At 44.9% G+C, this 15,190-nt stretch overlaps 1 protein-coding gene across 1 annotated transcript; it reads right to left on the bottom strand.

The window, feature by feature from the left end:
- Positions 1-3,880: 3,880 nt before the first annotated feature.
- Positions 3,881-12,366, bottom strand: LOC135378275 (keratin, type II cytoskeletal 1-like). The gene is made up of 2 exons (XM_064611259.1): positions 12,174-12,366; positions 3,881-4,458 (listed from the first exon to the last, which is right to left on the bottom strand). The coding sequence occupies exons 1-2, from the start codon at positions 12,180-12,182 to the stop codon at positions 4,015-4,017; spliced, it is 453 nt and encodes a 150-aa protein (XP_064467329.1). The 5' UTR covers positions 12,183-12,366; the 3' UTR covers positions 3,881-4,014.
- Positions 12,367-15,190: the final 2,824 nt, after the last annotated feature.

The following is a 15,190-nucleotide window of genomic DNA, read 5'->3' on the forward strand; positions in this document are numbered from 1 at the left end:
TCGTTAGCCTGAACGGCTCGTTCAGCTGTCTCGTGCCGTTAAGTTGAACGTGTGAAACGATTAAGCCCCCCGATTTGTTGAAAACGAGAGGTGTACGCCTTTTTTGTGACACTTATACTGTTTAGAACTGTCACGAAAAAGGCGTACGCCTCCAGTTTTCAATAAATCAGGGTAGATAACGACATAATTCGAGATGATGGCTGGCCAGGGGCGTGCTGTGCGGTGGAGTTCATTTCTAAGAGTGTAGTGCCGTACGTGTCGGACAGAAGGCCATAAACTAAATAGCAGAGTCTTTAAGACGGGCAATGTTCTGCCAAACCAACTCCAATGCCACCAAAGGAAAGCTAGGCTTGGAGGTGAGCGTCTCCAGTGGCATCTATATTTCACCTGCAGAGCACACCAAACACTACACCTAATGGCAACATGCGCTACCCGCCCAGTACACAAGCTAACTTTGTGTTATCCCCATTCTCGTCACGCTACATGACGAGCTGTACTATAGCACAATGACAACTGCGTCTTCTCGCTAGTGCAGTGCACCATAGTGTGGTCTCGTGTGACCTAGTCGATTTCGCCTATGGGTAACTCATGTTGCAACAAATTATCCATGTGACTGTACGGCATGTCTTGCTTTGGACGTTGAAATGATGTGTGCATCAATGGAATAACCGTGTGGGCGACAAGACATGCACCTAACGCTCGTCCCGTGTAGCTTTCTTGTGTCCGTTGATTGTGTCCGTTGCATCCTTAATGAACAGCTCTCTCACATGAATGTAGTAAGCTACATGTGCCAACCGTTCCGGTAATCACCCGGGTGATGTGAGGGCAATGTTTGTAGCACTTATTTAAACGAGACGAGGTGTTCACTCGCGGTTAAGGTAAGATCGGGTTGCATTCGGAGAAATAAAAGAACAACGATAAGGGTGGGTGGACAAGAAGGACAGGAGCGTGCGGTGCAGCGAAACACCGACTGCCATGGTGTGCTGGCGAGGGCATCAAGTATCCCAGCACTCTAAAAACAGAACTTCACCGCATAGCATGCGGTGTGCCAACCACTGCCACGAATGATAAGATTATCGCTTGTGATTCGAAAAGTGAAGGGGGTGTACGCCTTTTGTGGCAATTTGGATCTATGAAAATTGCCACAAAAAGGCGTACGCCCCCTATGCCTTTCAATCACAAGCGATAACCCTATCGTTCATGGCAATGGTTGGCGCACAGCGTGCTATGCGGCGAAGTTCTGTTTTTAGAGTGCAGCCCTACACTCTAAGAACAGGACTTCACCGCATAGCATGCTGTACGCCAACCATTGCCACGAATGATTGGGTTATCGCTTCTTATTCGACGGGAGAGGGGGCGTACGCCTTTTTGTGACAATTTCGATATATGATAATTGCCGCAAAAAGAAGCGATAACCATATATTCGTGGCAATGGTTGGCGCAGCGTGCTATGCGGTGAAGTTCTGTTTTAAGAGAGGAGAGAAAACGTATTTTCTCAAAATCAATAAAAATGCGCTTTGCACTTTAATATTAGCTATTTTGCTATGAATGCTTGGTGTATGTATTTTTATTACAGCCGCTACTCGAGTTACAAGGCTGACTATTTTGTTACAATACTGAATGAGCCTCACAACAAAACAATATTAATAATAATAATAATTCGATTGGCACAATAACAATTAAAAATACCTTGAAATAACTATAAACGAGCTCTTTTCGCGCTTCTGCATTGACACATCACTTTAAGTAAACAGACCGACACTTCGGCGACGATATAAGTTCGACCTTCCTCTACAAACAGAATCAAACCTGACCTGGATATTCTGGAGGCGCCCCCAGCGTCGCAGCTTCCTTTCAAGCGGATGGTTTCGCGAGAGGCGCGCGCTTCGATGGCGCCTCGCGCTCAAGCGCCGTCTATTAGAACCGAAATAATTTGCGGCATAACCCTAAGCGTTCGTACGAACAGCTTATGTTTTTTTGCTTTTTTCCTGAAAAAAAATGGTGATGAGCGAGTGGGGTCACTGGATCGTTTCGCGTGGAAAGCACCAACTGAGTAGCGACTCATTTGCCGCAAAAATGTGGTTTTCGACAAGGAGAGAGATGACAAGACACGGAGTTTACACTTTCAAGCAAGAACGCCCTAATTACTGCTACTTTTATAAATACCATCAAAGAAATCCAGGGTACGATGGTATCGTCTGCGATGATTTCGCAAGATTTGCTGTTCCGGCTGCTTTCTTTTTCTCTGTTTCTCGTATAGTCAGTGTATTTTCCCTACAAGTCTCGAGTACAGCTAGACACGATTCCGTCGAGATTAGCATCTGCATATATTACCTTTATCCTTCTAATTCTATCCCAATCTAAAGAACAGCGAGAGTTGAATTATTATCTGCAGAGCGTTTTTATGACGTTTCAGGACGTCACCACCTACATTCCAGCATAGTTTGGATATGCCGCAACCTGAAGTTTGAAAACAAGTTAAACTCGCTAGGCACGTCTCTCCTTTCCACATCGTACTGTGCACATTGTGGACTTCAACACTTCGGTTTGTAACACCTTGCCCACTACAGGTGACTGTAAATCGTGAGGAACGCGGATCGAAATGCGTCACAGTCAGCTGTACTCATCCCGGCGAAAAGTTACAGTCCTCCGCTCACTGTAAAGCCTGTCGCCATGAAATACGAGTAATAATGCCACGGCTCATTCACAGGGCGCAGGCTGTTCGTGCTGCATGTGAACGTGATCGTGCACTACTATGCAGCACATCGCCGATAATTCCAGCGCCTCATTCTAATTAGACCGCCGTACGAAGTATTGATTCCAACGTCTGTTGGCTCCCACACTGCATAATAGAGAGCTCTAACAGCACTGAGCCACGCAGTGGGGTCCACGATTCATTTCAGCGATGGGATTTTCTCTTTCCGCGAGGGAAGTCCCAATGCCTGTTCATTGGAGTCCATGTGGGCCCATGATGGTCGTCCCTTGTGCTACATATGAGGCGCAAGTGTACGTTACTCGTCTCCTGTATAGTACATGTTGTCCTCTTCTGTGGACATGCCCAGGGCTATTTTTAGTTTAGTAGACGTGCATTAACTCATGCATGTTTCATGATGGCGAAGTGTGCCGTTGTTCCTGGAACATTTACCGTGAAGATGTAGAAAAGCTTCTCTGCTGCCCTTCAGTGGTCCAGCTGTTTAGCGGACAGAAGGATGTGTAAGGAAGCTAACCCGACGAAATGTTTGTACCATTGTGTTGTCTCACATGCATTAAAGACGTTAAAAAAAACCTGTGAAGCCGCAGGTTATGCGGCATTCCAGGTGTCTTGGTTTTAGGGTGCTCAGTAAAGATTTACGTCTTAATTTACTATGTCGACGTTAGTTTGCCTTCCGCCCCCCCCCCCCACACACACACATATTGAAGCACAGAGACCCTGACGGGTTCAGACGACCCTATATCGGAATACGAACCGTGTTTCCAGCTAGCGGTAGTACGGGTGCTGGGCTCCATTTGAAATGGGTGATTGTGTCTCGAGCATATGTACATCGAATATGAGACGACTTCGGGAACAGAACTGTGGCCGATGTTTCTCACTCGACCCAGTAATCAAAAGATCACAATTTACAGACCAACCTCAGCAGTTTAAAAATGAAACCCAGAACCAGATTGTGTCTTTTAAAAAAATTTATTCACGCGATACAAAGAAGAAGAAACGTATGCCTACGGTGGACATAGTGGGTTCGGCCTTGAATTATTAGTTATCATATAAATAAAACGACGTTTCTAAAAATTTCAAAGCATATTTCAGAGGAGGAAAAAGAGAGACATGCGACACATGGTCATGAGGCCTGCCAGGAGAGGTTTCAACCAAGATACCCTAATATGGCTTTGAGAAGGCGATCAATTTATTATTAAAAAAAAAACAGCACAAAAAGATGCCATTTAGATATTTGCGATTAACTCGTCTTGAATTCTTGAAGGCCATGCCAGTATCTTTTTTAACACCTGTTAAGTTCTCTAGTAACGCCTGTTGTATCCGCGGTTGAAGCCGCCTCCCAAACCAGGGTTGCCAAATCCGGCACCTCCAAAATCTCTGTTCAATCCAGGCAGGTTTCCGAATCCTGGGTTACCGAATCCTCCGCCGAACCCTCCACCGAACCCGCCGAGCCGTCCGGTGATGTCGTCTGTTCCCTTGAGCTTGCTCTCCTGAGGGTTGACCAGCTTCATCTTTCCGTCAGGTCCAATCTCGTAGTGCTGATCGTAGTTGTTTCCGGCGCTGTCGCTGTAGCCAGATCGACCACTGATGATGCCATCGTTATCCGATGATTCCTGGTTGAAAGAGCTGTGACCCCAGCTCTCGCTCATAGAAGTTGAGCCGTCGGGGTTTCTAACAACTTTGCGTTGCACCACTTGGGCAGTGCAGACGGCTGCGAGGAGCAGGAAGGCGAAACTTGCGGCGAACTGCAAGGGAAAGCATAAAATGCCGTGTTATTTGTGGTAACTTTGTGTGTTATGGATTACAGTGGTCACCAACATCGTGTTAATGAAGTGTTCGTCGCCTGTGTATTGCGGTTTACACATCCATGACGAAGCGTCTTGCCACAAGTTTACGCGCGCTACTGGAATCTGCTGGGGCTAAGCAGCCTGTTGCGCTCAAAATATAGACTTTTAAGGCATTGGAAATTCAACATAAAATCTACTTATTTGAAATTTAAATTTTTCCATAATTAAAGTTTGATTTTGTAAATGCTGAAAAATCATATATATACAGTCACAGGTTGTACGCCCCCAAATTGAAAATTTCCCCTCAAACCAGCACCTGCCCTAGCGAACGCATTAGATATTCTATCCTCTGTAGTGGAAGAAGAAATGACAAACCGGAACCTTCAGGCCCTTTATGAGGTTACAAATCACATTCAGTGTAAAGCAAGATGGCTGGTTCATATACGGCGCTGGTGTCATAGCATGCTTATGTGTGTATTTGCTCGTGCTTGTAGTTAGTTGTTTTGCTATTATAACCACCTGCTTGATCGATTTATATTCTCCAACTTAGAAGCGTTTGACGTTAGCTGACAGGGTACAATAAACCCACAAATAATGAAATAATAATCAGGAGAGTGGATCTGTGATAATATAGAAACCAAGAGAGAGAGATAATGGGCGTGGCAGATTGAAAATAACCGTATAGAATACAACTATTCAAAATTAACAGCACAGCATGGAGAGCTCTATTGTCGCAAACTAGTCGTAAAAATATCTTGCAAGTCAATCATTGCATAATTGAGGGCTTAACTCTCCTGCGCTTTTTCCGTTTGATGTATCGACTTGAATGCCCACTATCTTTTTCAAGATTCACCTCACACACGTAAGATCCCCCCCCCCCTCTGTATCTTTGAGAGAGAAAAAAAAAACAATTTCAAGCGCAATTACGTCAGCTTCTTTGTACTGAAGGTCGCTCGTGATTCTTTTACTAAGAGCTGCGCACACTATCTTGGAACTGGCGAGTGGACAGTACGGGAACGTTTAATGTTCTTCTCGGTTTCTCCGTGTGTCGGAGCTAGGGTTATTTCCTGCCAACAACGAGCATAAACGTTCAAGGTTCCACTTTCCTGTTTACCGTGTGTTCCCGTCACACCGCAGTGCGAGATAATGTCATTGCAACAAAGCTCTCTCTCGCTCCCAATTTCCAGCGGAGATATCGCATGCGTAAGATGGATTTTTGCCCCGGATGGAACGACTCCGTGCAAGATTCCGCGAGATCCCGACACGAGGTGTGATGACGGAACATATGAGTCAAAATAAAGCAAGTGTTGTAAAATAGGGTGCGTTCACGTGACGTTCCTGGCAGGTGAGCGCCACAGTCGCAGGCGGATCTACCGCCATGAGGTATAGGTTCTGAGGTCCTGACCGTCCAGGCCTTCACCCTCATCGTATTCATCGTTCATTTGATGTTTACCTGTTATAGAGTCACTGGATAGCTTCAGAGTACTGCAACTGATGTACAACTGGAAGTTCAACACGAGGGGGCGCCGTGTGGGGACGCCATATTGGCTTCGTTAAAGGTGTTGTGACAGTTGGTTTCCAGCTGTCCCAGATAAATACGAAAAACTATTCTATCACCCGACATCATCCCATATTCAAGTTTTCAGGTCCATGACGTGAGCAGGTACGGAGAAAAACGGCCCCGAAGAAGCGACATCGGTGACGTCACACAGGAGCAGCGAGGGAAGACGCGCGTCTCCCAAGCCAAATGGGGGAGAGGGGTCCGTGAGGTCACACCGTGGGTCGTCGTTTTGTGGCTGCGCCTATTTTCCGAACCAATCTAGCAAGAGGGAAAATTCTTTTTTCCACGATGTTCTCATAATGAGTACGATGCATATCTATTATGCTTCAACACATCAGAGAAAGTGTCTCAACACCTTTAAGTTCATTTGCTGTGTTAATGACGGATCCCGTCTGTAGACGTTCGTTGTTTCTTCTTTACTCGACCACGCTTTTGCGTCTCCCTTGACGACAATGGATCAAGGCCCTCTAAACAAAATCGCACGTGCTGTTACGGTCAACGCGCTGCAATTCGCGATGTGAAATAAGTTTGCCGCAGCACACGGTCGTTTTGCCTGGGCGAAAGAAACTGCACTCTTAAAAATGAACTTCACCGCGTAGCACGCTCCTTGCCAACCATCATCCCGAATGACATCGGTCTCTCCCCTAATTTGTTGAAAACGGGAGGCGTACGTTCGCCTTTTTTGTACCGCTTATGCCAGGGGTGCCGAAGTGGCGGCCCGCGTGGCCCCTTGAAAAACAAAGAAAAAGAAAACATCGACCCAAGCTTCATGAACGGTCGTGGCGTTATCATTGGACTCTACACTCGTACAGTTACGTTAATTAGTGATGACTTTCGAACTAGGGGACGAGCGGGACCGGTTGGCACATGACAACAGTGAAGTGAATACGACAACAGTGAATACGACAAAAGTAACACGAGGACAGTCTGGGAACGTCGAACTTTCAACCTTTAATCGTACGATAAAAGGTTGAAAGTTCGGCGTTCCCTGTCTGTCTCTGTGTTGCTTTCGGCATCTTCCCTGATGGCTGTCTAAACCTGTCCCTGCGTCTGATTTTCACAAAGTTACGCTCACAACTAACAAACGGAACACCCGAACGCAGTCCCTAAGACTGCAATTGCGCAATCACTTTCACACGATGTTGACGCAATGGTTTAAAAAAAGAGGTGCCAAGTTTCCTCGTGACACAGCAAATGAAAAGGATTGCCGACCCTGTCATTGAGCGACGCTAATTTATATGTTTTATGTCGTTTTCCGTTCTGTGTTGTGTCATCTATATCAGAAACAGGCCGTGCCGTGGTATGCGGCCCGCGTAGTTCCTCCATGGCTCAATGCGGCCCGCGGACACGAATGAGTTCGGCACCTCTGGCTTACGCAGTACATAATTGGTACAAAAACGCGTACGCCTCCTGTTTTCAACAAATGAGGCGTTCAACGAAGGTTTTTGAACAAATGAGGGTTTTCAACAAGTGTCACTATAGGGGTGATGGTTGGCTAGGAGCGTGCTATGCGGTGAAGTTCGTTTTTAAGAGTGTGCGGTTCCACTGGCGCGTCAACAAAATGCACCGTGTTGCAAATTTTGTCCAATGGGAGAGCGGCGCTCTCAATGTTGCCAGACGGCTGTCGGCATAGTGCCGGGGAAAAGGGATGCAGTACTCTTAGCCAAGCTACTTAGTGACTCTAATCTGTACCATATTCACGTAATTCCCAGTTTTCAGCGTTAATAGTCTTCTGAATAGCATGTGGCAGCAAGCGAATACCGAAACCAAGCGCTTTTTCGCAGCTATAGTACCCTATAGAGGGGTGGGGTGAATAAACCCTTATTTGAGTCGGTTACAAAAAGCAGAAAAGGGTACTGTGCTGCACGATATATCTTACTCTCGTAATCAGGACGGCAACTATGCTCCGAGCAACGAGGGAATAAAAAGTAACATCTAATGAGTAACACACATACGAAATATGAGAACTGCGCTTTTAATAATTCAGTCTTGGAAGATCGATGGATTAGGTAATTTTGACATACTGTTTCCCCTTCAGTAAAGCATATAACCGTGCTTATAACGTAACTGTGGCATACGTTGATGCAGACATCACGCAAGTAATTCCCACAAGGAAGGAGAACAGAGAGACCAAACCTTAATACCAGATTCACTACAGGACGAACTATTCGCTAGGAAACGTTTCTCCCGAAGAACAACAAAACTACCGGTATTCAACGTACCGCAGTAAACTGTGGAACCGTATTGTACCTGTACATTCTTCACTTCACTACAGCGTACCTTTCTTAACAGACGTTCCCACACTCCCTTCACTCAGTGTTCAACGTCAGCCTAACACTGAGGTCAAACCCATCAAGTGGTTGTCTGACAAGCCGTCAACTCTCTCGAACCACACACACACACAATTTCCAGACCAGGCGCGCTGATCCACCCACCACAACATGTTCGAGCGTATAGTGCTAAGTCTTGTGCGCCGTCGACAACAACAGGTGTATGGGAAAGATCGCGCTCCCAACCGTCTTCCTCACGCCATTTTTGCTCAACCTTTCCGAACCCGCTATGTCGGCAGCACTTTCTTTTTTTTTTTCTTCTGTTCTGATCTATCGACGCTTTTTCCCTATTTTAGCGCATCCCGTTTTGAGAGGTTTGGTACCTCGAATCGAAATTCGGTGCGTTCTCACGGTTGCTAGAGGCTCGCGACTGATTGAGAAGACTCAGAATTCAAAGCCCATTTAGACACGGTGCACAAATAGTCAAATAGTCAAATCTGGCGCAGCGAGCAGCTCCGAATAGGGACTTGGGGGGAGGGGGGGAGGCGTGACAGGGGAACGCACTGTAGAAAGGGAAGGATTTGTATAATCAGAAGGAAGCAGAAAACAAGACTTCCCTTCGTTGGTCCGGGAAATGAACGGCGGGCCTGACAAAAAGGAGATTGCAATTTTCCTGTCGGCTAGGTCGGTTCCTGTTTGTATTGTGTGTGTGGTAGAAGCCGATAAAATTGTGGCTTGTTCCGCACGACAGCTTGTCCAGCTATCAGTGGTTGGGGCTCGAATTCCTTTGGAACACTGAAGTTGTTGATTTTGCTCTTGATGTCAACATTTCGAATTATAATATATTATATGTCTGGAGCAAAAGGGTGATGTCTGCCCATTTTCTGGCTCCATGGACGATACTCTATTTTGCGTAGCGTACGTGCTTGTACAACGTACAAGATTATTGGCCTTATGGAGGAAAATACACGAATAGTATTGTCTTCATCAGTCGCAAACGTTTTCAGTTTTCACATGTTACTATTGTTTTGGAACGAGCATACTTTGTAAATGAACGTATTTGTTATTGTATACATAATATATAATAATGAACGGAGTTATATTAATACATTTAAACACTAGTTGCTTCGCGGCGCTAACACGGAATCAAACAAACATTTGAACAACAATTTTGTCCTATCCTCTGGACAACAACACACCGGAAGTCACATGAAAGTCATACCATATCCATAAGTATTAATTGAGTCCTCTAGAAGTCGCACGAGCACATGCATGCCTGTGCCACCTGGCATCCCCACTAGCAGACTCTCGACCCGTTGCTGCACGCTGTTGGTGATCTTGACGAAAGTAATTAAGCAACGGAGCTTAAGAGTTTACCAGACGAAGGAGCAACAAGAACAGGTTTTGGCGCAACGCGCAGTCCGAGCTCATAAGCTTGTTGATATGAATAATACCCGCTTGCATCGATGTCCACGTCGCTGCAGACGTCACGTGCTACCCTAAACTCGCTCAGCCTTGATGAACGCACGTATCACAATCTTTTCTGAATAATGTCCTATTCATAAGGAGAACGAAAGTGAAATGCGTTCCAGTTTGTTGCTCTTCGGGGTTTCCCGCTTCAGCCAATGAGTTCCACGCCGTTGACTCCAAACAACGGTGGGAAGGTCACGGACCGGAACTTTCGAGTTTCGGTGGCGTTTGAAATGCTCCTTAGGGGAAATTCGAATTCCGCAACTGAAACGCCACTTTATTATTAGGTTGTTTGGGGGCTCCGTTCATGCTTTGTACTCGATGCGGTTACGACAATGTTGTTTACAAATGGAGCTCCGGCCAATGCTAAGAGGAGCGCTCCTTTTTTTTTTTTCTTCTCATGGGCGTCTTGCAGCGAATAGGACTTACATGACGGTGAAGGCTACAAGGCCTACTCACAAATTAGTGCACGCTATTAGAACAGGAGGAAGAACAGTGTCGTATACATGATATAGGCAAAGGTGTTCTGCGACGTTTCGTAGTAGCCTAGAACGAAGATTGAACACGTGAATCGGCAACCATGGACGTCTCTGCTGACGACTGAGAAGCGTGCCGGTCATGCGAACCTTAACGCTTTGATAGTTGAAGGCAGCAGGTACGTGCATGTGTTCGCCGTGTGACAGTTGCGAGAATCTGCGATGGGCACTTTCTTATGAAGAAAAAAGGATAAGGAAACGTACAGTGATCTTAGAAATTACCTTCAGATGCCAGCACCTATGACCATAGTGTGTCCGTCAGCGATTGCAATTGCCGTGTCAGAACGTAATACATGTATGCAAACAATCGCAAGTTCCCAACTCATGGAACGGCATTACGAACACATCGGCATAAAAACTGGCACATTCCCGAGCTGTATAGCCACCGTACTCATGCATCCTTTCGCAGGACATCCTCTCGCCCTGATAATTACCAGAAGCGCAAGTGTATCCCGATCAATCACCTAGCATCAACAATGGTGATGATGGTGGCATGTGTGAAACGTTACAAATTACACAGACATGATGTGAAACGATCCCGTCACCATTCGTGGAGTGCTTGACATCAAGCTAAAACGTATGAAGGCTGCCCAGAATATATTGCCAATACTTTAGCAAGCTTCAAGTGTAATGATGATACCGCTTGCGGTACCTCTAGTCTATTACGTCATTTACACAATGACGTCGCGGATTCTATCTCAGGCGTTATGAATGCATGCAATCGACATTAAATTTGTCACGGCTGAGGATTTTATTATAAGGCCTTGTGATACTTGGTTTACTTCAATCAATACTGATTATCTCTAGCTGAAACAAGTGGGATGTTTCAGAATGTTTCTTTTTTAACCTAAAAGACATAAAAGCCTCTAGACATGGACACCAATTTGCCCTTGAAACTCTGAACCACTTCGTGACCGCGTCGTCTGAACCACTTAGTTCGCTTTTACGACCCTTGCATTGTTCTTAAATGATCAGAAAGTAAGGAAAAGCTTCACTCGCGAGCTAAAAAAAATTTCAAGTTCACAGGAACCCATGGATATATTCATCTTGAGTGGCTTTCAAAAGCACATTCGTAAGTTCCCAAAAGGCACTTTTTTTTATCTAATCTTTTGCGGTCATGTGCTGTCCTCAGAGAAACCTAGCGGGTGTCTTTGAAATGACATCTCAATCAAAACTCCGCAGGTGTTCTGCTTATGGCAGCGCATGGGAAGAAGCATGATGCTCATATAGAGTTTGAGAAACAATTTCTCACCTGCCTACAATAAACCAGCACAGTAACGAAACACATGCTATATAATAGTACCATATATTGCATAGGTTGAAGCAATACGAAATAAGATATACACTCACACGCAGAGCATGATTGTACCCCTGGGCCGAATTCGAACTCCCATACGTATCCCGTATATATTTTATCTCGAATCGAAAGTGCACGTCACGGCGTGTAACTTTCATAATGCACAGTGACCCTAGTGTTCACGTAGAATATTGGTTGGTTTGGCGGAAAGAGAATATTATTCCCTTTTCATTACGTGCATTCAATGCATTCTGCGTGCGCTTGAACGGGTCGTGACTTTCCGAAGAAGTATGTGGGACGCAGAGCAAGTCAGCTTCGCATTCCACAAACCAGCACAAATCAACAACTCAAAGCTGTAAAATATCTCATAACGCTACCAAAACATCGCTCCATACAGCCTATAGGAGACGTGCTACGCATTCGCGAATATCTTCGCTCATGCGAAACATTGCCTTGCATCATGAACTATTGCACGACACACCTTTCAAACATCAGAAACGTGCGTGCTTGGGAGAATTGCATTCCGAAAATGGACTCACCGAATGCATCTTTGTCTGTCTTTGGTGATGGTTGTCTGCTGCGACTGTATCCCAGAGTTTGGTGCTGGGAGAATGTGCGGATGCGATCGCTTTGGTTTTAGGAGTGATCCTCAAGGTCTCGACTACCGGTTTTATACGCACAGAGGAGACGCCATGAGGTTACGTTCACGTGGCTCAATCGCCGGTTGCTTCTCTCTTTCTGGCAAACGAAATTTCCCACTAAACGGGCGAGGAGGCGAGGATTTTCCACGGGGAGTTTGTTGACGGTGACGTTCAAGAAAACAAAGAATGGCGGTAGTTGTTTGCCGGAGGCAAGACCGGAAGGTGGAGAAGGAGACGATACGGGTTGCCGTCTTTTGGAAAAAGGGAAGGTGACACTGATCGCAGCACGTGCATTCTCGCTATCGGGGAGTTGGGTTTCGATTCTGGTGACGCAGTTTCTTGGCGTCTTTTGTCAGAGGGCTTGGGTCATGTGTGTGTGCGGTGGATTTTACATATTGCGTTATAAGGACGCCTATAGGTGAATGACGTGTTTTCGTCGATATGTGTGGGCTAGGTTGTTGTAGAAAGGACACGATAGGATGTATTGTTTTTCACTGTTGTGGTTTCACGCTGCCGAGTTTTATTCCCATATAGTTTCGAATGGTGCCTTTGGCCCTTTACATATCTTCGAAAAATGGCTAATTCTGGAATTTTTCTCGCTCTGATATGTATGAAGCAGACATTTTTAACAACAAACAGCAACGACAAATACATGCTGTTGGTGACATGAGATGTTTTAGCGTAGGAATTGCGGTGCTCTACCCATTACATGTGGGTTATTATGTGAGCGAGACGGGAATGACATACATGGAGCACACACGCACACATGACAGGTGAAGCATGCACTGTGAGCATACACTCTAAATCGTTTTACACCTTAAAGGGTGTAAATCAAAATGTTCATGGCGCACACCTTTTAAAGTGTATTTTAACACCCTCATGGCAATTGGGGTGTAAAGGGTGTAACGCTTAATAAAACTGCTGGGTTCGTGGCAATATGCCGGTAACTGTGTATTCACAATTACCAGCATATTGCATATAATCACATTGAGGTCCATATATGCATGCACATGTATGCACAAGGTGATTAAATATGTGTGTAAACATGCACAGCCGACAAACAGACAATCATGTATGGCATGGCAGCTGTGCATGGCAATGAAGCATGGCAGCTGTATATAGTCTTTCGCGAAATTGTAGACCTTCTCATGAGCAGCCACCTCCCCCATATGCATGTTCATTACTTAGAACTACTTCGTTGCATCTATTACTTCGTTGCATTTATTCGTTTCTTCAAGGATTTGCAGTGTGGTACCCACAAATATCTAACCCCTGTAAAATGGATTACATTGTTCATTATCCGCTACTCATCAGGATGTTTGGTCCTCTCCTAGCTCTATGGTGTATGCGTTTCGAAGGGAAACACTAGCATTTTAAAGATGTTGCTAGAAAAACTCGAAATTTTAAGAACATAACCCTTTCATTAGCAAGAAGACATCAATTTTATCAAATGTATGTGTGGTCGCAGCCCTTCATCAGAAATGCCAGATCTACTGATGGTTCCAAGGAGATACTACTTCAACATGCCCCAGAAGCAATTCAGAGTTACATTCACGACCGTGATATTCACGCAGAATCTATAGTCTGTGTGAAAAGTGCAGTTGGTAATGATAACACATTTGCTGTTGGCTGTGTTGTTGCAAAAGAACCTTCCGAGGAGGACTTACCCATGTTCGTTGGGATTGCAGGCATATATGTTATTAACTCTGATACCATTTTTCTCATGCAAACATTAACTGCAGTTGAGTATGATGCGCACTATCATGTATTTGTTCTGTTTTGCAATGAGGAGCAACGTGTTTTAAGAAATTTAAGCACTATCTCAACGGATCTTCTAAATCTGCATACATTATCAAATGGTAGACGTGTTGTAAATTCACGCCATGCACTTTTGTAATGTAACTTCCCGTTCCCTGTTGTTGTATATATTTACTTTTGTTCATGTGAACGAAAATAACCATACTCCCTTTATACACCCAAGCGACACACTTATCACCATATTTCACCTGAGGGTGTAGTACACCATTGTTACACCCTCAGGAACTTCCAAAACAAAGTTGTAGGGTGTTAAAGGGGTGTCATCTTTGTTAATACACCTATTTTACACCTTTAAAGGTGTGAAACGATTTAGAGTGTAGTTTGTGCACTATCTATGCAGTCAAAGAAAATGGAGCCCCTATGACTTCAATAAATCACACTATCATAAACACAAAAACGCAATAGCAGGGAAATCTACGTCTAAACCATCTATAACAACCCGATGGTTGTCAACATCTTCATAAATGATTGAAGACCATGACAGTTTGCATACGGCCATGAGAAGGACTGGGCATTGCAGCAACATTTTGTCATTTTAAACAAACGCTGTCTAATTAGATTCGAAACCCATATCGTGCATCCAAGACCTCGAAATCAGACAATGTTCAAGTTCGGAGCAGCACAAGTTTTGCCGTTTTAGCGACGTAACGATGTCAAACAATAACACAGTCAGCTCTCTATGGGAGAGACGGGATTTCTCGGATAAATAGGCAATTGGTAAAACATCCACCGGAAAACGTTTGTCAAATGTTCATGAGTCAGATGCTTCAAAAATATTGCGCCTTCATCAGGGGTTCTAAAGAATGGCGTGTCACGTTATTTGAAGAGATTTGTATTTGTTCGGATGCCTTTCATCTCCGCCAGGTTTAATTATGTGTCTTCAATCTCTACACATCCGACAGTTTGGGGAAATCTAAAATGAAGCGCTCAACAGTCGCACGTCCTTGCTTAAAAGCTGACTGGACAAATCGCGCTTACCGCAAAAGCAGCGAATAAAGGTTATCATAATCGGGTTTCAATGCTTATTTCTCTTCTTTACCTCCCTCTGAGACACGAAAAGTACGCGGAGTCAATTTTGTCCCGTTGCACCATTATGC

This window comes from Ornithodoros turicata, chromosome 1, assembly GCF_037126465.1.
Source record: "Ornithodoros turicata isolate Travis chromosome 1, ASM3712646v1, whole genome shotgun sequence".
Lineage (NCBI taxonomy): Eukaryota > Metazoa > Arthropoda > Arachnida > Ixodida > Argasidae > Ornithodoros > Ornithodoros turicata.